This window comes from Doryrhamphus excisus, linkage group LG16 (assembly GCF_037039965.1).
Source record: "Doryrhamphus excisus strain RoL-2023G ecotype Guam linkage group LG16, RoL_Dexc_Guam_v1.1, whole genome shotgun sequence".
Lineage (NCBI taxonomy): Eukaryota > Metazoa > Chordata > Actinopteri > Syngnathiformes > Syngnathidae > Doryrhamphus > Doryrhamphus excisus.
In genome coordinates this window covers 7,542,491-7,567,697 of record NC_136372.1, presented here as the reverse complement: position 1 = coordinate 7,567,697, position 25,207 = coordinate 7,542,491, and the positions used below count along the sequence as shown (strand labels likewise).

The window sequence follows — 25,207 nt, the reverse complement described above, 5'->3', positions numbered from 1 at the left end:
TACGTATTATCATGTTGGAAAGCCAAAGTACATGTTGGAATTTGTGGCACTCGTGCTTTATACAACACTTGTGTTGCCGCACGGTGGAGAGTGGCTGGCATGTTGGCCACACAGTGGGAAGACCTGGGTTTGATTCTCCACTTGGCGATCTCTGTGTGGAGTTCACATGTTCTCCAATGGGTAGTAAAACTATATTGTTATTCAAGCTGTACACTGACTACTCTGAAGTTGACTTTCTATAGTATTGTCCCTATTTAGAAGATAGATTGATAGATGCGCCCTACTGAGTGCCATTGTAGTTTTTTAATAATAGCCACCAAGAGGGATGTTAACACACACACACACTTGTCCTCTGAAGACTTTGTTGTTTCAGCCGCTGGAGACAACAGCGGCTGCAAATCAATAGCCAGCGCGGCCGTGCGATAACGATCTCCCTCTGCATGCGGCGTTTCGCTCTCTGTGCTGCACTGCTGCTTGCTGCACGCCGTGTCCTCCTTCCTCACATCTGCCTTGATCTCCATCTTTGTGCCCCCCCCCTCCATCTCACATCCTCCTCCACACCTTCCCTCCTCCAGCTTTCTCCACTTTGCTTCCTTCATCCCCTGCGGTTGCTTCTTGTACGGCCCTTTAAATCCGTCCCTCACCCTTCCCGCATTCAATAAGTCACTTCCTGTCCCCCCACCCCCATCCATCCATCCCACTCCTCTCTTCTCTCTGACCCCTTTTCCTTGCCTCTCCCGTCACTCTCGTCCCAAACCTGTCGGATCAAAAGACATCCGCCCCCTCTACTTTCCATCTTCTGTGCATTTCATTTATCTGCCATCTGCCTTCTGCTGCAAGGAAGTGTGCATCCATGTTTGTTTGCCCACAAAACCATAGATGATTGGGTGCCCCGTCACGCTGTGTGCGTGTGGTCCATCTAAACTAAGACAAGGTCACTCATAGACACACACACACACACACACACAGCTGCATGGTGGCAACATGGAAAAAATGGCAAGGACACCTTATTACTTAGAGGACACGGAAAAGCGTGTGTGTGTGTGTGTGTGTGTGTGTATGCGTGTGCATGCATGCACAACATGGCATCATCAATTAGATGAAGTGAAGTGGCACAAAGCAGGAGCAGGTGCAAACTGCGTGTGCGTGAGTGTGTGTGAGTGTGTGTGTGCGTGGAGTTGCAGGATTGAATACACGAGAGAGCCCCAGCAGGGATGTCACACCAAAACTGCGCCCAGCAATTTCCTGGAAAGGGCAGGTGCGTGTGTGTGGGGGGTGTGTGGGGGTGTGGGGGGTGCCTGTGCATGTGTGTCGTCTATGAGACGTGCCTCGGCTGGACCGGAAGTGAAAATGGGTCGCTGTCACTTCTAACCATGACAGTCTTTCACTTTCTTCCCTGTGTTGTCATTTCAAACAAGTAATGGGGCTACACAGGAAACAAAAAAGTTTTCAAAAGAGACAAAAAATATTAATATTAAAATATTATAAATAAATATTAATATTATTAATATTATTAATATTATTAATATTATTAATATTATTAATATTATTAATATTATTAATATTATTAATATTAATTGTATTATTAGTAGTATTAATATTAATAATATTAATATTACTATTATTTTTTGAAAAAATAATAGTTATTATATACAAAATAATATTTGTAATATAATCATTAAATATACACAATAAAGTCATCAAATGACTATATACTATATTATATAAATAATAAATGTATGGTATTATATTATCAATAATACACATTGCGTGCATTATTATATTACTAATAGTCATTATAAATAAATAAATATTTTGATATAAATAATCTAAATATTACAAGGAAAGTGTTGATATTACGAGAATAATATCTTATCACAGAAAAAAAATTACTAAATCTGTAAATTTTAATATGTGATTTTCAAAATAAAGGTATATTCTCTATACGCGGCATTATGGATTATCCTAATTGTCAGCGAGTGAAGATTGCCTTAATAGTTATTACCCCATATCTCCACATAAGTCCACCATAAATGTTTTTATGTTTTAAGTTTTGCTTTAGTCAATATTGAAGTATTTTTCGCCACCTTATGTTGTATATTTCATTCATACCGCTTTTTGATGTGATATTCCCAACTCATTTTTTCATCCATTATGATCTCCAGAAATGTAATCTTGTTCACCCTTTTCAATAACCACTATTTGTATTTGCTCATACATGTCCAAAAATAGCATTATTTTAGTTTTATTGATGTTTATTGAATTAGCTCTTGCGTGCTTTCCCCAGAACAAAAGGCAGTAGTATCATCTGTAAATAATACAGACATTAAGTTTTTTTTTCCTTTTACAGATGTCATTGATATACAAGTTGAATAGTTTTGGTCCCAGTGTTGACCCCTGGGGTACTCCACATGTAATATATAAACTTGCAGTTGTATATTCTTGCTGCTTTACATATTGCTTCTTGTTAGCTGGGTAACTTCTAACCTTTTGTAATAAGGAAGAAGTGATTAATTGTATCAAAGGCTTTTGTCCGATCCATAAATACTGCTGCTGACGTTATTCTTGATGAAACAACTTTTTTCTTGCACAATTCCATAATCATACATTTTTAGGTTCTCGTAGATTTGCAACTTTTTTCTACGTCTCCTTTGTAGGTACTTTATGTGTCAAAACAAAGTCAAAACTTAGCAAGCGCACTCTTCTATTCTGCATGCCTTTGTCTTGTGCCCTCATCTAATCTTCCCCCTGCATTGTTTCTATCTGCTGCTCCCTCGCTGATGGAATACCAAGTAGCACTGCAGCCCACTTTGCAGGACCTCCACTCCCTGGTGTGTGTGTGTGTGTGTGTGTGTCAGAGATGCATGGGAAGAAAGAAATTAGGCAGAGGACATGTGTGGGCAAGGAAGAGGTTATCAAGCGCATCGCTGTCTTTGTTGTGTTGTTCTTGTGCTTCCTTAGGTGTCACACTCCCATTGTCCAGCATAATGTCACCAGCTAAACACACACACACACACACACATGCATCAAGAAATCTGGCATCAATTTCCTCATCTACACCAATTCATGCTTGTCATCACCATCCTACACATAGCAGATAATGAGCAATCCTTATTCCGGTCACGTGCCCACAACAACATCCTCACGCAAAGAGGGTAGAAAAACACACCCTATGTGTTATGGATGTGATGTCGCTATGTATATGTGTGTGTGTGTGTGTGTCATCCGCTCTCCCGCCCGTCTCATCACCCCGTTACCATGTCAACAAAGCCAGGTTTAGTCCTTCAAAGGGCATCGCTCGGCAGCTGCACGATGGAGGTGACCGCGTTTGAAAGACGGGAGGGAGGAAGGAACGGACGAGGGAGACAAAAATATGCTTTTTGTTCGGATTGGTCAAATAATTAGGTACGCCTTGTTAATTGAACAATATGTTGCTGAAAGATGGCCCTAATATTATGTCCTCTGTAACCACAATATTAGGAATACCTGTGTGCAGTTCACCTTTACAACCACAACACTTATTGCTTAATGAATACAATATTTCTGCATTATTATCCTATATAGAAGTGAACAGGAGTGAGATCTGTGTGTGTGTTTGCGTGTGTGTGGTTTTCCATACACCAACCTGACATTCACACACACACACACACACACACACACACACACTTAGAAAGCCAGATGTATTCCCCAGGTGACATACTTGCATCCTATCTCCATGCCACTAGCATACTGAGTGGCTCCCCTGTTGCCATGGTGACAGAAGACCCTCCCTATTGTGTTGTTATTGTTGTTGTTTGTCCATAGCGTAGTGGCCTGTCACTTTGTGTGTGTGTGTGTGTTACTCTGGTAAAGGTCACAAGGCATCACCAGCCTGTCAGGAAGAGAAAGCAGTGTTAAGCTCGCATTCACATATCACGTCATCCCGAACCTAATTATGTTGATTTTTTTTTTTTTAGCTTGGAGACCAGGGTTCAATTCCACCCTCGGCCATCTCTGTGTGGAGTTTGCATGTTCTCCCTGTGCATGCGTGGGTTTTCTCCGGGTATTCCGGTTTCCTCCCACATTCCAAAAACATGCTAGGTTAATTGGCGACTCCAAATTGTCCATAGGTATGAATGTGAGTGTGAATGGTTGTTTGTCTATATGTGCCCTGTGATTGGCTGGTGACCAGTCCAGGGTGTACCCCACCTCTCGCCCAAAGACAGCTGGGATAGGCTCCAGCACCCCCACGACCCTCGTGAGGAAAAGCAGTAGAAAATGAATGAATGAACTGAAATCCGTGAAGTTGCCAACTTTATTTTCTTACAATTGTTATTAATTTTTAAGGCGGTAAAATCCATCACCATATACTTTATACACTTTTCTCAGACAGGCAATACCATTTTGTCACATTTCTCTCCTATTTAAAGGGTACCTATTGTGCTTTTTCCACTTTTCTGACCCATAAATGTAGTTATAATGTTCTATGTTCATGTTAAATGATGCCAAAGTTTCAGATAATGAGGTTTGTGCATTTGGAAGTGAGCCCTAAGAGAAGTTTGGGATGACTCTGAGCGCTCTGTTTCATCACTGTTACGTCACAGGGAGTCTTATGAGAAGTCACCAGCTCCATCCAGCCAGTAACTTCTTTATATGGGCGTGCCCGGGTACAAGCTGTACATGTTCATAGCTGTAGAAGCTGAGTGGGACCAATCACAGTGGAGTGGGCGTGCCCGGAGGTGGGCCGTGGGTGCAATAAATTCAAACAGACCGTTTTGGAAGTTCAAGGAAATACAGCTGGAATAGGTGCTGATTCTGGAAGATCTAGACTGGTGACCAGTTCAGAGTGGACCCCCTTTAATTCCAATTAACTAAACTGCAGTTTGTCGAGCTTCTCAGCTTGGGTGAAGCTTGGCTACAGAGACATTCAGTCAGACGTCCACCCACATCCACTCATCCACAGTGTCTGACCACGCTGTACGGGTGAGTTTCCACCCAAGGGCGAGCCAGCCAATATCGACTGTGACATTTGTAAGTGTCCCGTTGTCATGGCGTGCAGCTGGGGGTCACAAGAGGTCACGGGAAGCCAGTCACGTAGAATATATGACGGCTTGCAGAGGGCACCGAGACGAGGCTATTGACGCTTGCGGAAAGACAGATGGCACGACGAGGCTTGTGGACGGCCAGCAAATGAGGTGCCAAGTGCTGGCTGACAATCAGGACGTGATGCGTTCACATGGGGTGTGGATGCATGCCGCCAGTGGTCATTCGGACGTTAACTTGCTCATTACCTTCACATTACCTCCTGGTGTCAATATGGCTTCCATATAATATACATATTCTTAAAGAGATGCAATCCAAATTCAGTATATAAATGATTTAACATCAATTCAATATATTTCAATCTGAATCTGGGCCAGATTCCAGATCAGTGTGTTAAAATTATTGTCAAAAGATCTTTCACCTAATTCGGTTTTGTTTGATCCGGATCTGATCCAGACTCAGTATGAAAGGTTCATTTATTTCATTATATTGCTCTATTTTATTTCATTACATTTTCACCTGGTGTCAATATGACTTCCATATTCACCAGGTTTCAATCCAGTTTGTTTTTGGAAATGATCCAGATTCAATATCAATGTGGTTAAATTATTGTCAAAGGGTCTTTCACCAGGTTCAATATGATTTGTTCCCGATCTTATCCAGATTTAGTGTAAATGGCTGATTTTAGGGTGAAAGGCTTTTTCACCAGGTTTCAATATGGTTAAGATCTGATCCACATTACATAATACGTGTTTATCACAATGTATAAGGCTGATCCAAATCCAAATCCAAATTCCATATCATATTGTCAACAGATCTTTCATATGATTCAATATTGTTTGATCAGGATCTGATCCAGATTGAATATGATTGTATCACCAGGTTTCAATATGGTTTGATTTGGATCTGATCCAAATTCCATATTAATGGGTTTATTGCATTGTCTAAGGTTGTTGCACCAAATTGTTTATTTCGGATCTGATTAAGCTGATTCCATATCAATGTTGTTGACATTCAATATTGTTTGATCGGGATCTGATGCAGATGGATTATAAATGGTTAGTTGTAGGGTCAAAGGCTTTTTCACCAGTTTCCACCAGATTGTTTAATCCTGATCTATTCTTGATTCCATCAATGTGGTTGACATATTGTAAAAGGATCTCTCATTAGATTCAATATTGTTCGATCAGGATCTGATCCAGATTGAGTATGATTGTATGACCAAAGGTTTTTTTCACTAAGTTTCAATATGGTTTGATTTGGCTTGGATCCAAATTTTGTATTACTGGGTTTATTGCATTGTCTAAGGCTGTTGGACCAAATATTTTAATTTGGATTTGATTCCGCTGATTCCATATTATTGTGGTTGACATATTGTAAAGGGATCTTTTATGAGATTCAATATTGTTTGATCAGGATCTGATCCAGATTGATTGCAAATGTTTGGTTGTAGAGTCAAAGGCTTTTTCACCAGTTTCCACCAGATTGTTTAATCCTGATCTATTCTTGATTCCATCAATGTGGTTGACATATTGTAAAAGGATCTCTCATTAGATTCAATATTGTTCGATCAGGATCTGATCCAGATTGAGTATGATTGTATGACCAAAGGTTTTTTTCACTAAGTTTCAATATGGTTTGATTTGGCTTGGATCCAAATTTTGTATTACTGGGTTTATTGCATTGTCTAAGGCTGTTGGACCAAATATTTTAATTTGGATTTGATTCCGCTGATTCCATATTATTGTGGTTGACATATTGTAAAGGGATCTTTTATGAGATTCAATATTGTTTGATCAGGATCTGATCCAGATTGATTGCAAATGTTTGGTTGTAGAGTCAAAGGCTTTTTCACCAAGTTTCACCAGATGGTTTAATCCGGATCTGATCTAGATTCGAAATCAATATAGTTTACATATTATTAAAGGATCTTTCAGTAGATTCAATATTGTTTGATATTGAAGGATCTGTTCCAGATTGAGTATGATTGTAGAGTCCAAAGCTTTTTCACTAGGTTTCAAGATGGTTTGATTTGGAACTGATCCAAAGTTCATTATCTAAGGCTTTTGCACCAAATAGTTTAATTCGGATCTCATCCAGCTGATTCCAACATATTGTGAAAAGATCTCTCATTAGATTCATTATTGATTGATCAGGATTTGATCCAGATTGAGTATAAAGTGTTCATTGTAGGGCTTTTTTTTACCAGGTTTCAATAGGGTTTCATCCAGATTCCATATCAGTGTTGTCAAAGGCTCATTCAGCAGGTTTTAACATGAACCTTGAACTTGATTCAGATTGTGACATTGTTTTCAAATTCAGTTGAAAATGCTTCCACTGTTGCTTACACGTACAATAGTATATCTAACAATTTCTACCAGATCAGATTGTAGAGACCGAATAAATTTTGATTACTTGGATCCACAAGAAAAAGGTCCATTTAGCGTTGAAGATCCTTGATCGTAGGGATAAAGGACTCAATGGTGTCGACCTTGAGAAAACATCATCTTGACTCCAGCAAATTTCCTTTGTGGGTCCAACTCAGTGTATCATTGCCAATAAGGCCGAAAGCCTTTTTGAGTGGATATTAAAGTCCCTCTGTTTTTTTTCCTCCCTCGCTTCCACTTGATTAAATCCAGTAAATGCCGTATTTGTTGGAGGGTATCTGACGGCACTGGGAGGCTGAAATGGCTCAATAGCATCTAATAGTGAGGAAACTCAGCTTTGCACCGCTCGATTTTTGGGAGACCAAAAAAAATGAGGCAGGCTGCTTAACATGTGTGTGTGTGCATGTGTGTGTTTGTGTGTGTATCTCAGGGGTGTAGGATGACTCATCGGCATTCACAGACATGACTTCCTGCTCTAACGCTGATGAGGATGACACTCCAGACAAAAATGTTTACCGGTGCTCCAAAAAATAGCACACATACAGACCACATAAATAAACCTTCGCTAAACACTTACATAACACACACACACACAAGACTGACTGGTTTTATTATTGTTATATGTTGGGAGAAGAAAATATAATCACTGTGATTGGCTGTCAACCAGTCCAGGGTGTACAAGTCAGCCGGGATAGGCTCCAGCATACCCCCGCCACCCTGAGTATAAGCAGTATAGAAAATAGATGGATGGATATAATCACAGAAAATAAGCCATTTAAGCCATAAATAAGACATCTTCCGGACATGTAGACAGGAAGTGAGGTCTGGGATTTAAGAGTTGAGTTTAAGCTGGAATACGGCCACAACAGTACCCCGCCTTGTTATTATCATTGTTATGATGATGATTATGATATCACTATTGACATTATTTGGGCCACACAGTGGTTAGCATGTAGGCCACACAGTCAAGAGATTGGAAAGATCTGAGTTCGATGCTCCGCTCGGGCATCTCTTTTTATATAATAATATTTTTTTATATTTTAATTTTAAAAATAATTATCTAGAGCTGCACGGTGGACGAATGGTTAGCGCACAGGCGTCACAGCTAAGAAACCAGAGTTCAATTTCACCCTCTGCCATCTCTGTGTGGAGTTTGCATGTTCTTCCCGTGTGGGCTTGGGTTTTCTCCGGGTACTCTGGTTTCCTCCCACATTCCAAACTTAAGAAGCCCACAACTTACCACTTCCACACAGAATGGCAGGAGACCTTTTTTCCACCCTATCATGTCAGACCATGCCATGGCAATATTAAGGTCATGTAAAGTAAGATCATGTTTTAATGGTTTGTATCATCACTGCCGCACGGAGACCAAGTGGTTAGCAGGCAGACCACACAGTCAGTCGGAGATTGGTTAATTGGCGACTCCAAATTGTCCATAGGTATGAATGTGAGTGTGAATGGTTGTTTGTGTATATGTGCCCTGTGATTGGCTGGTGACCCTCTTGCCTAAAGACCTGTGACCCTAGTGAGGATAAGCGGCATAGAAAATGCATGGATAGTATTTGTATTTTATTTCATTTGGAACATATTCATGCTTGAAAATGCTTAATTTAGACCAAGAATGCATAAGGTTTGTATAAATATTTAAGCAACCAACTCAGACCCACTGATTATTCCTGCATTGGAGTGTACCATTTTGCGAAGACATAAAGTAGGGTAGTGTGGTGTCTGGTGGTGAACGTCATTTCCTGTGAATTGGAGGGGTTGAGCGTGTAGTTGTGGAGCGCTGCATGCACATGCAGCAGTTGATGTTATTTTGCTGGGTTGTCTGACTTTGCTACTTTAGCTGACGAGAGAGCGTTAGCTTCAAGGCATGCTGCTCCGCCTCCTTGCTATAAGGAGCTGCATGCATAATTAACAAGGACGACGAGGGGGGCGGGGGGGGTAAACACACAGAGCGACGTTCCATCCCTCCTTCCTACGACTTTAGTGTGCAAGTGAGGACAGCAGCCATTCCTCACCAAACGCTTTCCTCGCTTCCTCCCTGTGACGTGAATCATTATATTAAATGCAAAGGCATGCTATAAGGTGACCTTTTGTGTGTGTGTGTGTGTGTGTGTTTGTGGCAAAGGAAGATAAATCCCGTCTTAAAACGCCTCTGAAGAAAAGCGAGGTAGAGAGGGCGAAGAGAGGAGTGCAACCGTGGCAGCTCGACACATTATGGAGCATCCAGCTGAACAATCTGATTTTCTCCTCTCCTGCGTTCCACTTTGCTGGCCGCTTATAGACTCAAACGTGAAGCCTGGAAAAGGTCATCTCTGGTGCTCCCGACCCCGCCCCAGAAAAAAAGCTTCAGGTTCACAGAAATGTTGTTAGCGGTGAGACGTGTGTACGCCCCACAGCAATCAATTACACACACATCAGGCTGGTCATGTTTTCCATCAGGACGTAAAGCTAATTATAGACTTTATAACATTATAAGAGACATACTGTGTTACATTACATCCACCTATAGGTGTGTGTGTTTGGATGTTAGCGTAGCTGATATTTACCATATTCTCCTACACCTCCTTCTATTATTCTACCCTTATGCTGCCTTTTTTACAGTCAGTAAACACCACATGTTGCATTCAGCGTATTTACTCCAGTGTAGTACACGCATGTTTCCGTTTGCAATTGAGCATTTGTGTGCGCTTTCTTACAAAAAGAGAACAAAATAAGAGGTGTGGAGCGCTATAAAAGGAACGCTCTGAGTCACCTGGAGACAGTCTGTCAGCGTAGCGTGTTTTTCACGTGCGTGCCAGACGACTCCTGCGCCCGATATCCGAGCATTCAACTAGCCCCAGGGTGCAACGTGCAGGCCGGTGGCATTATTCATGTCTGAAAATACATGTGTGCTCCAAAATGGTGCTTTGTGATAGGCCTGTTAATGTATATGAAGGCCTATCACAGCTAGTGGTTGTTTCTTTATTGAAATCCACCAAAAGAATGCAGTATTTTTGTAGTAGTCTTTAAATTAGCAGCAAAAGGTGTGCCCCCCACCCGTCCTGTTTTCCCATTTGTTTTTTTTACATTTATTAAACCCCAAAGTCTACCAAACAATGTAACTTGGGTTATTTAGCCAAATTACCACCTTTTAGGGGCGGGGACAGAGGATATTTAAGCAAGGTTGGAGGAAAAACATGCAAAATGTTTTTGCGTAGAATGGTTTAAAGTAAATATAGTGTCTAACTAACCTTTTTTTTTTACTTCCTGTTCCCCATTCATCCTTGTCTTCAGACACCCTTACCCCCCTCCCCTCGTTCCCATCTCACCTATCCTCCCCGTTGTGCTTACAGACGAAGGGAGTTATGCAGTCCTTCCGTGAGCGCACCGGTGGTTACCACAGCAACCAACCCTGCTACCAGCAGGAGCCCCATGAATTATCACGCCTGGAGACGTACCGACAACACCCGCATCATGCCCACCCTCAGCTCCCCCACCCGGGTCCTGGTCCACATCCAGGCCCAGGACCGGGTCATTCGAGATCGGCCTATGAGGCCCGTTCGCTCGTAAACACTGCAAGTATGTCTGCAAGTACAGGAGCAGTAACAGGAAGTGCACCTAAGGATTGTTACAGCCAACACCAAGCCTACCCTGGATACCCAGGAAATGGTGGCGGGATTGGTAATGGAGGTTCGACACCCTCGCAGGCAAAAAAACCTTACAGAGGAAGCAAAATCCCTCTACCAAATTCCAGTCTACAGAGTCATGGGAGCTACAGCAACCAGATGGGCACCGGGACCTACTCGGCTCAGTATATGAGTGGAGGCCACCTCCAGCAGAAATGGGAGGATCCAGCTCAGATGACACAATATGAGCAGGAGATGGTTGGTCGCATGGAGGCTGGCGGTCCCGCAGCCCCTAACTCCTCCTCACAGTACATGGACCAGAACATGTTGGGCCATTCCCAGTCCCAGTGCCACCAGCCCTCCACGCCATCTTATTCCAGCCCCCATCACCAGTCCCACCCAAGTAACCCTTCCGCCTCCCCATTAATGTACCCGCAAGGTCACCTGCACTACCCCCAACCTTCCCCGTCACCTTCACCTTACATAGAAAAGTGTAGCCCCATGCCTCATTGTTATAAAGGTTACAACATCCCCCCGAGCTCCCAATATGGCCGACAAATGAGCAGTCACACTAACCTCAAGCAAGGAGCCTACAGGACATCCCAGAGCAGTTATAACTACCAACACTCAAGAGGGTATGAGCAACAGCCCCCGATGCAACCCATGGGTAACTCCCAGGAGTCCCACCCCAAATACCAACACTTCAATCAACCGCAACAGAACTACTGCCTTTCAGAACTGTCCGTCAGGTCCCCAGAACAGTATTATCAAACATGTAGCCCCTCTTCAAGCCACTCTCCTGCACGCTCTGTGGGACGTTCCCCTTCATACAGCTCCACCCCGTCACCATTAATGACCAATCCAGAGTCATTCCAGTACGGACAACCGCCCATGACCCCGGGGGCGGCCTCATCGTCGTCGTCCTCTTCAGCCGGCATGCAAGAACAAGGCGGTTCCGCTGCTATGTTGTTGCCTCCTCGCTCACACCCTTCACCCAGTGTGCCCCACGCCGCCCCGCACAGCTTCACAAACACCCTCCAGGGACCTAGCATGAAGGAGCGATTCTCAGAGAAGCTGCTGTCAAATCCCAGTTTGTGGAGCCTGAACGCCCTCACCTCTCAGGTAGAGAACATATCCAACAATGTCCAACAGCTGCTGCTTTCAGAGGCCCTGGTGGCCAACAAGAAAGCCTCTAAGCGAAACAGCGGAGGAAGCAACAGTAGTTCTGGAAGTGCAGCATCGTCCAAAAAGGGTGAGGACTACAAAAGTCCGTATCCAGAAAGTGTCGGAGGCCCGATACAGGACCTTTACTCTACTGTGCAGCATCAGACAATGCCTATGGAACTGCATGAAGGAGGCTACTCCAGCAGTAGCGACGAGCAACTGGACAGGGGCTACTACCATAGCAGCCAGGGCAGGAGTCCAGCTCAGCCTCCTAACAACACCCACCTTAATGTGGACACAACCTCTTCCTGTTCCATGACATCTCCAGATGATGTGTCCACCAGGTCTGGAGACTCAGGTTTGCACACCTTTACTCCTGACCCGATTGGATGTCAGTCAGTACAAGGAGGAGATGCTACTCCAGCTAAGAGCGTTGGCGATGAGAGGTCTCCTATAAGTGTTACAATACCCAGTCCTATGAAACATGACAACGATTCATCTTCCGATTTACAGCATATCAATGAGCCCATTAAGGAGAACTTTGAGGAATCTGCTTGGACGGAGAAGTCGGCATACACAGAAACTAAAGACAAGACTATTGATTATGAAAGAGATGACTTAACTAAAACTATAGCGAAAGAAGAGAAATGGTCAGATGATGAAAAATTTCACTACAGCCTAGTAAACAAAGGCGTGGCAGAAAAGAACTTTTGCTATGTGGACACTGCATATGAAGAAGAGGTCCAGAGGAAATATGACCCAGATTCACTTGAGCAGTCCCCGGCCGCGTGCTCTGACTCGAGCCACAATTTTGGCCAAGAGATGAAGGAAGAAGCATACAAATCAGAGTCTTCGGTTGCGTCTGAGAGCTCTCTGAAAGCGTTGCCTTTTATTCCTGCCAGTGACCTTGAACGGGATCAATACGCTGAAAAGGAGGACAGCTCAGACACCCCTCAAATTGAGGCCTTGGAAGAGAAAAAATCCGACAATACAGAAAGCAGAGAATTGGTCGAGGCAGAGCAGCGGGAGGCGGAAGCGGATAAACAAGAAGAAGAGTTAGAGGAACGAAAGCAACATCCTCTGTCCCCTCCCCTTTCTGATAAAGTCACACAGGAACTGGAGGAGAACATTAACCAGTCCTTGACTTCTGAGCTCATGAATAATAGACAAGGGTCTGAGAAACCTTCTGGTGACCTTTGCAACAGGACAGAGAATCAAAGGGCCGAGCTCCATAATGACAACGAGCTAGCCGGAGTGCCCGTTCATCCAAACGTGGCAACAGAAGCCCCGGATGCTTCTTCAAGAGAGTCAGGAATCGGTGACACCGCTCCGCAGCCCCAATCCGCTATGCCGGTCTTCTCAGCTCTGAACGATAAGACAACAGCTACTCCGACTCAGTCCAGGGATCACATTGATCACAGTGACGCCAAAGTGCTAGAGCCAGACTCTCCTCAGCTGCCAGGGAAGTCAATACTTCCATCAGCCCCCTCTTGGGCGGACACACCACCCTCCCCAAAGAAAGGGGATGAGGACATGGAGCCGGGCATCAGCTGCTCTAGTGCTGTCACCCCATTGGCCAAGCCAGAGCCCATGGCCCCATCTGCTCAACCGAGGGCATTTGGACGCAAGCATGCAAGGGGGAGAAGGAGAATGATGCATTCAGGTGCAGCAATCAGGAGACAGCTAAGCTCAGAACGGGAAGAAGAAAAAGAGGAAGAGACTTTGCAGAAACCTTGCAGGCCTCCGAGCAAAACTATGTTATTCTCAGATCAGACTGACCTCACCGATCAGGAATCAATAGCGAGCCAGACACCCAAAATGCTAACCGAAGCATTCAGTTCGAGAATGTGCACACGCTCATTCAATGCAACGGACCTACCATCCAAAGTGGAGGCTCATTTGAAGAGGAAACCAGGCCCAAAACCTGGCCCCAAACCAGGCTTAAAAAATGCATCTAAACTAGGGCCAAAACCTGGAGGAAAACCAGGCCCTAAACCTGGTCTAAAGCCTGGCTCCAAGCCTGGTCCAAAACCTGGACCTAAACCAGGACCAAAGTCTGTGCCAAGTACACCAGATCCATCAGAGAAAATCGAGACTCTGGGGAAACGAAAACCAGGGCCAAAGCCTGGATTAAAAATAGGATCAAAACCTGGCCCAAAACCTGGTTCAAAACCGGGACCAAAGCCTGGACTCAAGTCTGCAGATGTTTTGCCACCTGCTGATAACATAACCATTAAGGCCCCCGTTGGTCGTCCTAAAGGTTCCATTTCTAAAGCAAAGCAAGTACAACAGGAAGAACTCAGTCAGCATTTCACAGGACCACAAGCCAGGGGCAGGAAGAACATCAAGTCTACAGTATCACAACTAAACCAGGAAGAAAAGACACCAAATTGCATGAAAGCACAAGAAAATGAAAATAAAAATATGATATTGAGGTCCAGAAAGCCGTCACAGACAAAAGCGTTGAAAGAGAAGGAGAAAATCGTACACAAACAAAGTCTAACAGATCTCACAGAAATTGAAACGGTAGATATTTGTCTGAAAAGAGGGGAGTGTTTAATCGTGGAACAACCTCCAGATACCATCAGAAAGATAGAACCAATTCCATCAGAACATACGCCATTGGTTCTGAGTGAAAATACAGAAGAAACAACTACGCTTCCAATGAAATGTCAATCACCCATGGACACTTCAACAATACCTGTAAAGAAGAAGAGGGGTCCAAAGCCTAAACCAAAACCACTGCAACCTCAAACAACACTGGTGGAACACATTTTTTCCACATCTCAAGAGGGGGATATTCAGGGCTCCAGAAGAAAGAGAGAACCACTCACAAAAGAGTCGGAGGTCCACCACCTACCCAAACAGATGCCCTCTAATGTCAATGAAACGGATGTTAGTGACGTGGCTGTAGTGCCTCCTCAATGCCCTACTAAAACGAAGGTTCTCCCACCACGTAAGGGCAGAGGACAGAAATATGAGGCAATGGTGCAGAAAATTACATCGCCTAGCTCCAAGAAATACCTCCAAACTCCTCAGATAGAAATCAATCTCAATGACGAGGCAACAACGAAGGACTTCTCTATGCATGTTCTAAAAGACGGGGAGTCCTCTATTCCTGTTAATGGCACAGAAATGATGGAAAGTGAAATGAAAACCAGACAAGAGTGTGCAAAACTTCACGAAGGAGTCCACCTGAGAAAGGACGTCAAAGAAGAGACTGAGAAGCAGGAAATTAGTCCAGATGCATCGTTACCAGATGACCCGGATGACTTGAGAGACACGGTCGTTGAAGAAGGTGTCGCTAGTGAAAATACAATACAAGACCACCATAAACGGACTATCCGAAATCCAACAATGGAGGCACAAGTAGACCTCGGCTCTCGAGACGAATGGACCCAACAGGCACAAGCACTTTTATCTACAGATGGATCCAAGTCCTCCAAAAGGAAGCGATGGGCAATGGTGGAAAGCACGGATGCTTCGGTCATCGCTTTGGAAGCAGACAACCTAATAGTCACAACACCGAGACTTGCCAAGCAGAAGGCTATTAAAAACAACCACGAGATGCACTTAAAGCAGAAGAGGAAGCGAAAAGGTTTGGTTGCATCAGAAGAACCGGAAGCAACCAAAGAAATCAAAGTTGAAACCGCAGATGTGACAGCCAATGAGGTGATAGCATTCTCAGAATCCACGCTGCCTAATAGTCCGGATGATATCAAAGAATTTCCCAACAGTAGCGATCCACAAGTTGTGCAGAAATCCAGAAGAGGAAGAAAGCCATCGACAAATCCAGCTAAACGGAAAAGGGGAAAAACCTTACCCGATGAGAGTTCTGACAAACCAGTGAAAGTCTACAAAAAACCTGGGCCAAAACCCGGAATGAAGGATGCGTTGGAGGTCATCGAGGCGGTGGTTCGGGCTGCTGGGTGTGAACAGGACGAAAAAGAAAAGGGACAACATGAAAATGAAGTAGGAAAGTTTGAAACCGACGACAAAGACTACAGTCTACAGGGTCCTGCGGAGAAAAACAGTGGAGCCAATTCCGTGAAGAGAATCCGAAGCAAACCGATCCCGCAACATCCGATGTATTTCTGTCCTTATGTACGGATCAACAACTCTAGAGACTTTTCCTCTTGGTGTGCCATAGTCAACAAGCCCGAGGACGCACAGGTTTTTCAGAAACGAAGAAAAAAGGGGATCCTTCGAATGAGGAATCCTTTCACAGTTGCAAAGGTGGTACCGCACGCCGCCGCCATGCTGCAAGGACCCTCGGTCAAACCACATCTTACTGGGAGGCATCTTACGTGTTGCCTGTGTGGAAAGCCGTCAAACTACAGAGATCTGGGCGATTTGTGTGGACCGTATTACACAGAAGATGGAATTCCTCGGAAAATATTGACCTCACAACCCTACAGGGAAATCCCAGAAAATCGTGACGAAGAGGAACCAACCACTTCCTCACAGACCGACGAGAAAGAAGCCAACACAGAGGTATCACCTCAAGAAGATCGAATCCAAAGGCATCATCATTGGCCTTACAGACGTGTACAGAGAAGAGAACGAACGCATCGGGAAGGTGTTCCTCGAAGACTAACTCTCAGAGAGAGGTTAAAGAGGATGAAGGAGCTCCAGGTCGGATATTCCAACGACCAAGAGGGCTTGTTCCAAAGGCTTCAACAGGAAGCAGAGGCAGGGGAACATTGGGCCCATGAAAACTGTGCAATCTGGACCAAGGGGGTGATTATGGTCGCCGGGCGGTTATACGGACTCAAGGAGGCTGCCAATAACGCCACACAAACGGTACGAGAGCAAATATGACATTTTTTTCAGATATTGGTGCTAACTTTTGAAACTCTTGTCCTTTGTTTTTATATGTCCTCGGCCCGTCTCATCCCGGATCTCGATCTGTCTGTCCGATGAACTCCAGAACTGCGACAAGTGCCAAATTGCGGGAGCATCCCTCAGTTGCTGTTGGAAAAGCTGCTCTCATAAATACCACTACGTCTGCGCCAAAGAGATAGGTAGGAGACCACAGTTCTCCAAAGCTTCAGTGGATCAAATCCATCCATTCAGTCAACTTCTTGCTCCATTTTTTCCTTCTTCCTCCTACGAGTGGAGCAAATCATATAATGTGTCATTTTTTTTCCCACTTTCATAGGCTGCACATTCCATGAAGATGACTTCTCCATAAAATGTCCCAAACATGAGGTAAGGAGCACAAGAATGCAAACCATGTCCAAAATTTAAAATTAAGCATAAGTATTGGAGTTCGATTCCACCCTCGGCCGTTTCTGTGTGGAGTTTGCATGTTCTCCCCGTACATGCGTGAGTTTTCTCCGGGTACTCCGGTTTCCTCCCACATTCCAAAAACATGCTAGGTTAATTGGCGACTCCAAATTATCCATAGGTATGAATGTGAGTGTGAATGGTTGTTTGTCTATATGTGCCCTGTGATAGTTCCAGACTCGGCTGTAATACAGGATTCCATGTTAATAAATGGTATATTTTTGTACTAAAGAGCATAGAAAACTACTTTCGAAATACGGTTTTTAACATTATTATGTCCGTGTAGACACCCACATAGTCACTCTTATTATTTGTTGTTTACAACACATTGCACAACTCTTATGCTGCAGGGACTCGAGACAGCTTCTAACTAGCAAGCTAACCAGTTGCTGTCATATTTCTTCTAAACTTAAGAGGCCCACAACTTACCACTTCCACACAGAATGGGAGGATACCTTTTTTTCCCACTCTATCATGTCAGACCATGCCATGGCTGACTTCATCCAATATTAAGGTAATGTAATGTAATCCTGTTTAAATGGTTTATATTACTGCTGCACGGTGTTCAAGTGGTTAGCTGGCAGGCCACACAATCAGTCGGCGATCGGTTAAATTGCGACTCCAAATTGTCCATAGGTATGAATGTGAGTGTGAATGGTTGTTTGTCTATATGTGCCCTGTGATTGGCTGGTGACCAGTCCAGGGTGTACCCCTCCTCTCACAGCTGGGATAGGCTCCAGCATACCCCCGCAACCCTAGTGAGGATAAGCGGTATAGAAAACGAATGGATGGATATCCACCTCCTAGTGACCAAAATGCTACATATCACATGTATTTCAATATATTTAGACAAATTATACATCATATTCTACCAAATAATTTATGCAATAAAGATGACTGTACATAGAAACTGATCCAAATAAAAGACGATGCTGAATATAAGACAGTTATAAGGTCTGATGACCATTGATATTGTCATACATCACTAATTATCTAAAACAAGGGTCTCAAACTCAATTTACCTGGGGGCCACTGGAGCTAGGGTCTGGGCAAGGTTGGGCCGCATCAGGTTTTCCAAAAAAAAAATAAAACGCATTTATTAAAAACAGAAAAATATACAAACTTTTTCAGTGCTTTGGTTCCGATTTTCTACAATAAAAGCTCTGATAAAGCATTCCACTGTTCTCAAATATCTTCATTTTTATTTTTCTGCACAAAAAAGTGTGAAAAATAAATAAACAAATCAAGAATAAAGAAAATCAATCAGTAATAAATAAATATAATAATAATAATAATAATAATAAAACAGCAAATAATAAAAACTTAAGAAACCACATATAGTTGGTGGGTAGACAAATTATTTTTTTCAGATTAAAATGAACAAAGCATTATTAGAGCCCTGTAGACATGACAAAACACGACTATAGTCACATTTATACTCTTTTTATTTACAACATATTGCGCAACTGCAGGGTCTTGAGACACATGCTAACTCGCAAACTAGAGAGCTAGCGACCTAAACGGTAGCCTCCAAGTTATTTCCTTTAAACTTAAATAGCCAAAAACATACCACTTCCACACGGATAGGGAGGATAACTATTAACAGTTATTTAACCTTTAACATGAACATTAATCAAACGTAATCATTTTTTCTGGGTACATGATACCATACAGCATCCGTATCAAACTTGCGCGGGCCGCACTAACATTAAACTTTCATATCAAGGCGGGGGCCTCAAACTAGTGTCCTGCGAGCCACATTTGGCCCGCGGGCCGCATGTTTGAGACCCCTGATCTAACAATTTGTGTCATATCGACTACTGGCATTAAGATTCTATGCACTTTGCATCACCGTTCTTATTTACTATATTAGGCTATTGAGGCCACACCCCCTCCATAATGTGTGCACTGTGCGTTGCTCCATCCACAGCTCACTGTGTACCCAGCATGCTCCAGCAAGCCACGGAGTACTACGGAGTATCTCTGGCATTAAACGGTGCTTTCACCTATACTACATGAATGACTTCATAGTAGAGGGCCTAATTATGGAGCAGGCAGGTTTCCTAACAAAAAGACGCCATCTACTGGTGACGCATCCACGCTGCAGCATTAAAGAGGAAGGTCAAAGGCAGCGGGGAGGGGCGGGGATGGGAGAGATGCTGACATTCAGCAGGGAGCATCGGTGCATTGAGGCAGCAATGGCCTCCCCCCCACCCCCCCATCCAACCATCCCTCCCTGCCTCCCGCCTTCCGCTCCTCTTCTCTTCTCCTCCGTGCAGACTGACAGTGATGAAACGCTGGCTGCTGATCAAAACACCCCACCCACCACCCTCGCTGCATCGTGTTGTTTCTCTTCACTCCCCTTATTTTTGCTCCCTCACAAACCCGACATCCCCCTGCTGGTTTTGCTCCCCTCCATATGCAAGCTCCCTTTTTTTTCCATATTCAGTCATGCTGCTGCCTTCATCCATCCCTCCCTTATCTCCTCTCTACTCCTTTTTTCCGCCGCCATCCTACCCCCCCCTTCCACCACCCCTCACCTCCACTCCCACGTCTGAGCTGAAGGCAAGGAGAGAGGGAGCGAAAAGGGAGGGCAAGAAAGGAGAGTTTGTTGTTAGCAGAGCTGTCATCAGTGGAAGGATGCAAGGTTGTGTGCGTGCGTGCGTGCGTGCATGTGTGTGGAGCTGTGCCAATTTAAGATGGGGAGTCTAATCAAAAGGAAGAGCCCCCCCCCCAAAAAAAAAAAACACCACACCCAAGGGTCCCTCCTGAACACACGGTAGCGAGGTGACTCACAGTGTAAACACAAAGCTCATTAACAGGCCTGCGTATACGTAAGCTCAAACGTATAGAGTGTCGGCAAACGAGACAAACGGGGACCGTTACATCAGAGCAGGCAGCAGAAGGAAAGAGGGGACGAGAGGAGACGCCGGGAGCGTTTTTTTTTTTTTTTGGAAGGAGGAGAAGGAGCAAGCGCGTCTCCGCCGCCACATCAGCGCAATTAGTGGGCGTTCCTGCTGTGTCTTTGCCCGCATCCGCCCTCCTTGCGTACTTTCATGTCGGCGCAGAAACACTTTGCATAAGGATGCATTGGGAAGCATTGCTGGACATTTCATCAGGTACAGCTCAGTGAACAAACCTTTGACCCAAATCTCTTTTAGAGTCGTGTCAATGACTACGGTTAGGATGAGGTTAGGAATGAGGGGTTGGTTTCAGCTAAAATGAAAGTAAAGGTATACAAAACTGTGGTGAGACCAGCCATGCTGTTTGGTCTAGAGACAGTGCCACTGAGGAAAAGACAGGAAGCAGAAATTGAGGTAGCAGAGATGAGGATGCTGAGGTTCTCATTGGGAGTGACCAGGATGGATAGGATCAGGAAGGAGTACATCAGAGGGACATTACATGTTAGAGGCCTTAGAGATAAAGTCAGAGAGGCCAGACTCACTTTATCCCAGACATTTTTCAAAATTCAACCCCTTCAGTGCCAGAAATTTTACACAATTTTGACAGATTTTTCAAGGCTGTATAGACATGGAACCTAACAAAAGAAAGATTAGACTTGCATCTTTCATTAGAAAAAAACGTTTGTTTCGATCTTTTTTCCATTCTGTAGTGGACATAGACCATTGGTAAGTTTCAGGAAAATATCAGTTTCCAACAAAAAAAACTTTTTGTGAACAGATATATTTCAAGCAACAAGGATGCTGAGGTTCTCATTGGGAGTGACCAGGATGGACAGGATCAGGAAGGAGTACATCAGAGGGACATTACATGTTAGAGGCCTTGGAGATAAAGTCAGAGAGGCCAGACTCACTCAATCCCAGACATTTTTCAAAATTCAAGCCCTTCAGTGCCAGCAAATTTACACAATTTTGACTGATTTTTCATTAGAAAAAAGTTTGTTTCTACCTTTTTTTTCCATTCTGTAGTGGAATAGCGTTAGAACATGGGTAAGTTTCAGGAAAATATCAGTTTCCAACAAAAAAAAAACTTTTTGTGAACAGATATATTTTAAGCAACAAGGATGCTGAGGTTCTCATTGGGAGCGACCAGGATAGATAGGATCAGGAAGGAGTACATCAGAGGGACATTACATGTTAGAGGCCTTGGAGATAAAGTCAGAGAGGCCAGACTGAGATGGTTGGGACATGTCCAGAGGAGAGATAGTGAATATATTGGTAGAAGGATGCTGCCAGGTAGGAGGCGTAGAGGAAGACCAAAGAGGAGGTTTATGGATGTAGTGAAGGAGGACATGAGGGTAGTTGGTGTGAGAGAGACAGATGCAGAAGACAGGGTTGGATGGAGGAAATTGATTTGCTGTGGCGACCCCTGAAGGGAAAAGCCCAAAGAGGAAAAAAAAGAAACAGGAATGGGGGGTTGGATTATAGTGATGAAAATGTTGGCTCTTTCTTCCATCTCCCTTGTGGCTCCATTTTTTAGCCTTCATTTATTACCAAATTTTTGGTCTTTACTAACATAAAACATACATGGTTTGCATGTTTTTTTACGGGTACTCCGGTTTCCTCCCACATTCCAAAAACATGCTAGGTTAATTGGCGACTCCAAATTGTCCATAGGTATGAATGTGAGTGTGAATGGTTGTTTGTCTATATGTGCCCTGTGATTGGCTGGCGACCAGTCCAGGGTGTACCCCGCCTCTTGTCCAAAGACAGCTGGGATAGGCTCCAGCACACCATGTATGTTTCCATCCATGGTATCAAATGCTTACTCAATGAACAGCTACAAAAATATTATAATAAGAAAAAGATACAAAATTTGTAACTATTAATCAAACAACACAACATCAACAAAACATCCATCCATTTTCTACCGCTTATCCTAACTAGGGTCAAGGGCATGTTGGAGCCTATCCCAGCTGTCTTCGGGCGAGAGGCGGGGTACACCCTGGACTGGTGGCCAGCCAATCACAGGGCACATATAGACAAACAACCATTCACACTCACATTCATACCTATGGACAATTTGGAGTCACCAATTAACCTAGCATGTTTTTGGAATGTGGGAGGAAACCGGAGTACCTGGAGAAAAACGGGGAGAACATGCAAACTCCACACAGAGATGGCCGAGGGTGGAATTGAACTTTAGCTGTGAAACCTGCATGCTAACCACTCGGTCACCGTGCAGCCCACAAATTAAAACATGCAAAACAAACCAAAAAAAGTGCTTTCATTTTTAAGTCCCCAAATACCAGCAAACCCACCAAGAAAAGTTGCTAAAGACGAGGGGAGAAAAAAACGAATCGGCTCCCAACAACGTGAGTCGGCTTCTGAGCTGATTCGTTCGGGACTGACACATCACAAGTATGGATTAGACTTTGCTTTAATTAGGGCTAAAGTTGGTGTAGGGATTAGGCTAGGGTTACATTTAGAGTTGGATATGATGTCAGTTGAAGGTCAGCGTTAATGCATAAGGTTAGATTTTAGCGTTAACGTTGGAGTTATCATAAATACTAGCAGAACTATACAATAATTACTACAGCATGTGTATTACTCTGCCTAAGTGTACATTACTTTACTTCAACTCAATTTCTCCTCTGTACAGGATTTGTAAAGATACCCCAGTGGACTACCGGGACCTCACAAGCGAGATAAACGCCGTCCTAAGCGCCACCTAATCCTATAAAAAAAAAACGCCGATGATGAACAGACACGCGCCCTGGAGGTGGAGCTCTGGGCGGGGAGAGAAGACTAAGAGACAAGATGCTCCTCAAGGACTCTGGAAAGTGTTCTGGACTGGACCCCCCAGGAAGGAGCAGTTGCGTGCATTTGGGAGGCGGCAGAGTATCGTTGGGGCTGTTTGAAATGCAGAGTGAGGAGTGTGTGCTTGCTATCATATTCCCACACCTGGCTGACAGCGATTGGACAGGCGCATCCATCTGTCCACCTTGTCTGCAGGCCAAGAGATGTGTGTGTGTGTGTGTGTGTGTGAGAGAGATTCACGAGTGTCCCTCTACAGCCACGCTGTGCATCATTAATACAAGATGTCATGCACTGGATGTGAAACTAAACTGGAACACGAAGACGTGTACATTAACATCACCGCGCCATCAATGTCAAACTTCTTATAAATAGTGAACAAAAAAAAAAGTGTACAAATAAAATGTACAATAGACACCACCATCTTTACATCACAAGAATCTCACCATATCTTTTCTGTACAGTGTTTAAAAAAAAAAAAAAAAAAAAAAAAAAGGCCATGGTGTATAATGACTGTCCAGTTGAGAGAATCATACCACATGTTTATCTCCAATGTAGCCTCTCACCGCGCCGCTCTGCGTGACGACACCCCGCACAAGGCGTCCTCTCACGTAACGGTCCAGGTGACATATTTACAAGCGTAAAAAGAAGAGAACAAAAAAAAACGCCTCATTCTTTTCTGCCACTCATTATTTAATGGTGTATATAAGTATTTGATGATGCTGTTTAAATGTAAGATGTGATGTACTAATAATAATTGTGTATAGTATTTCCTAGAGATGTTTATTTTATATAAAATGGAATATGTTATTGCTTATAAAATATTATTAAAAGAATCCATTGATCCTCTTTTGGGAAATATCACCCGTTTTAAGTTATGAGCATGCTATTATTTTTATTTTTATTTTTTGCTTTAATTTATTTTCATGGACTCCAAATGACACAGCATCACTTTGTTTGACATGTTTTTTGTACCGACGATGTTTGGAAAAAATATATATATACCAGCACCTTCCAATGATGCTTTAGACTGCTCTTTATTTTTAGTTATTTCTTTTGTTTTTTCACAACAGTTCAAAACATTGGGGAGCCAGTTTAAATGTAACTACGCCATCATTTAAAAAGCCATTAAATAATTATGGCTGCAAAACAGTAATATAAGCTGCCTTTCGATGGTGCACAATGTGCAATACATATTTCATAACATTCTTAACATAACCAAGACAAAAGATTATAACTTAAGTACGCCCAAAATTATTTATATATATATAATTTTATAATTAAATTTTATAAAATATAATTTTGGTTCAAATTTAATGTTTTCCCATTTTGTGGCTATTCTTGACATCAAAGACTAGTGGAAGTGCGACCCACAAACCAATACTGACCTTACAGCAAGCTTGTCATGCAGAGGAGTGAACAGGGGGGGGGTTGCCACAATACGGAACAGCAACTACAATCACTGGGCCAACACAAAATGACAGCACAACATTCATTCATTCATTTTCTACCGCTTTTTCCTCACGAGGGTCGCGGGGGGGTACACCCTGGACTGGTCGCCCAGCCAATCACAGGGCACATATAGACAAACAACCATTCACACTCACATTCATACCTATGGACAATTTGGAGTCACCAATTAACCTAGCATGTTTTTGGAATGTGGGAGGAAACCGGAGTACCCGGAGAAAACCCACGCATGCACAGGGAAAACATGCAAACTCCACACAGAGATAGCCGAGGGTGGAATTGAACCCTGGTCTCCTAGCTGTGAGGCCTGCGCGCTAACCACTCGACCGACAGCACAACATGTAACAGGTAAATAAACACACATAGGGCAACCACTACTTCCAATGGGGAATAATACAATTAGGGTGCCTTGAGATAACTTCTGTTGTGGATTTAATTGAATTAACCAACTATATTAATGCTAAACATGCAACTTTTTATTTAAAAAAAGTACCGCAAAGCATGCTGGGAAGCTTGAAGCATTGCCAGTGATGGGAATGATGGCGGA

General features: G+C 43.6%; 1 protein-coding gene across 4 annotated transcripts in view; it reads left to right on the top strand.

The window, feature by feature from the left end:
* rai1 (retinoic acid induced 1) overlaps positions 1–24,034 on the top strand; it is a 66,007-nt gene extending 41,973 nt beyond the window's left edge. For 3 of the 4 annotated variants that reach the window (XM_058048985.2, XM_078797173.1, XM_058048984.2), the window contains exons 2-5: positions 10,689–16,987; positions 17,115–17,208; positions 17,346–17,395; positions 23,036–24,034. In XM_058048985.2, coding sequence (XP_057904968.2) covers positions 10,760–16,987; positions 17,115–17,208; positions 17,346–17,395; positions 23,036–23,044 — 6,381 coding nt within the window. In that variant the 5' untranslated portion in view covers positions 10,689–10,759 and the 3' untranslated portion in view covers positions 23,045–24,034. The remainder of the gene's footprint in view (positions 1–10,688; positions 16,988–17,114; positions 17,209–17,345; positions 17,396–23,035) is intronic. The other variant, XM_078797172.1, reaches the window with a different exon arrangement.
* The last annotated feature ends 1,173 nt before the right edge of the window (positions 24,035–25,207 follow it).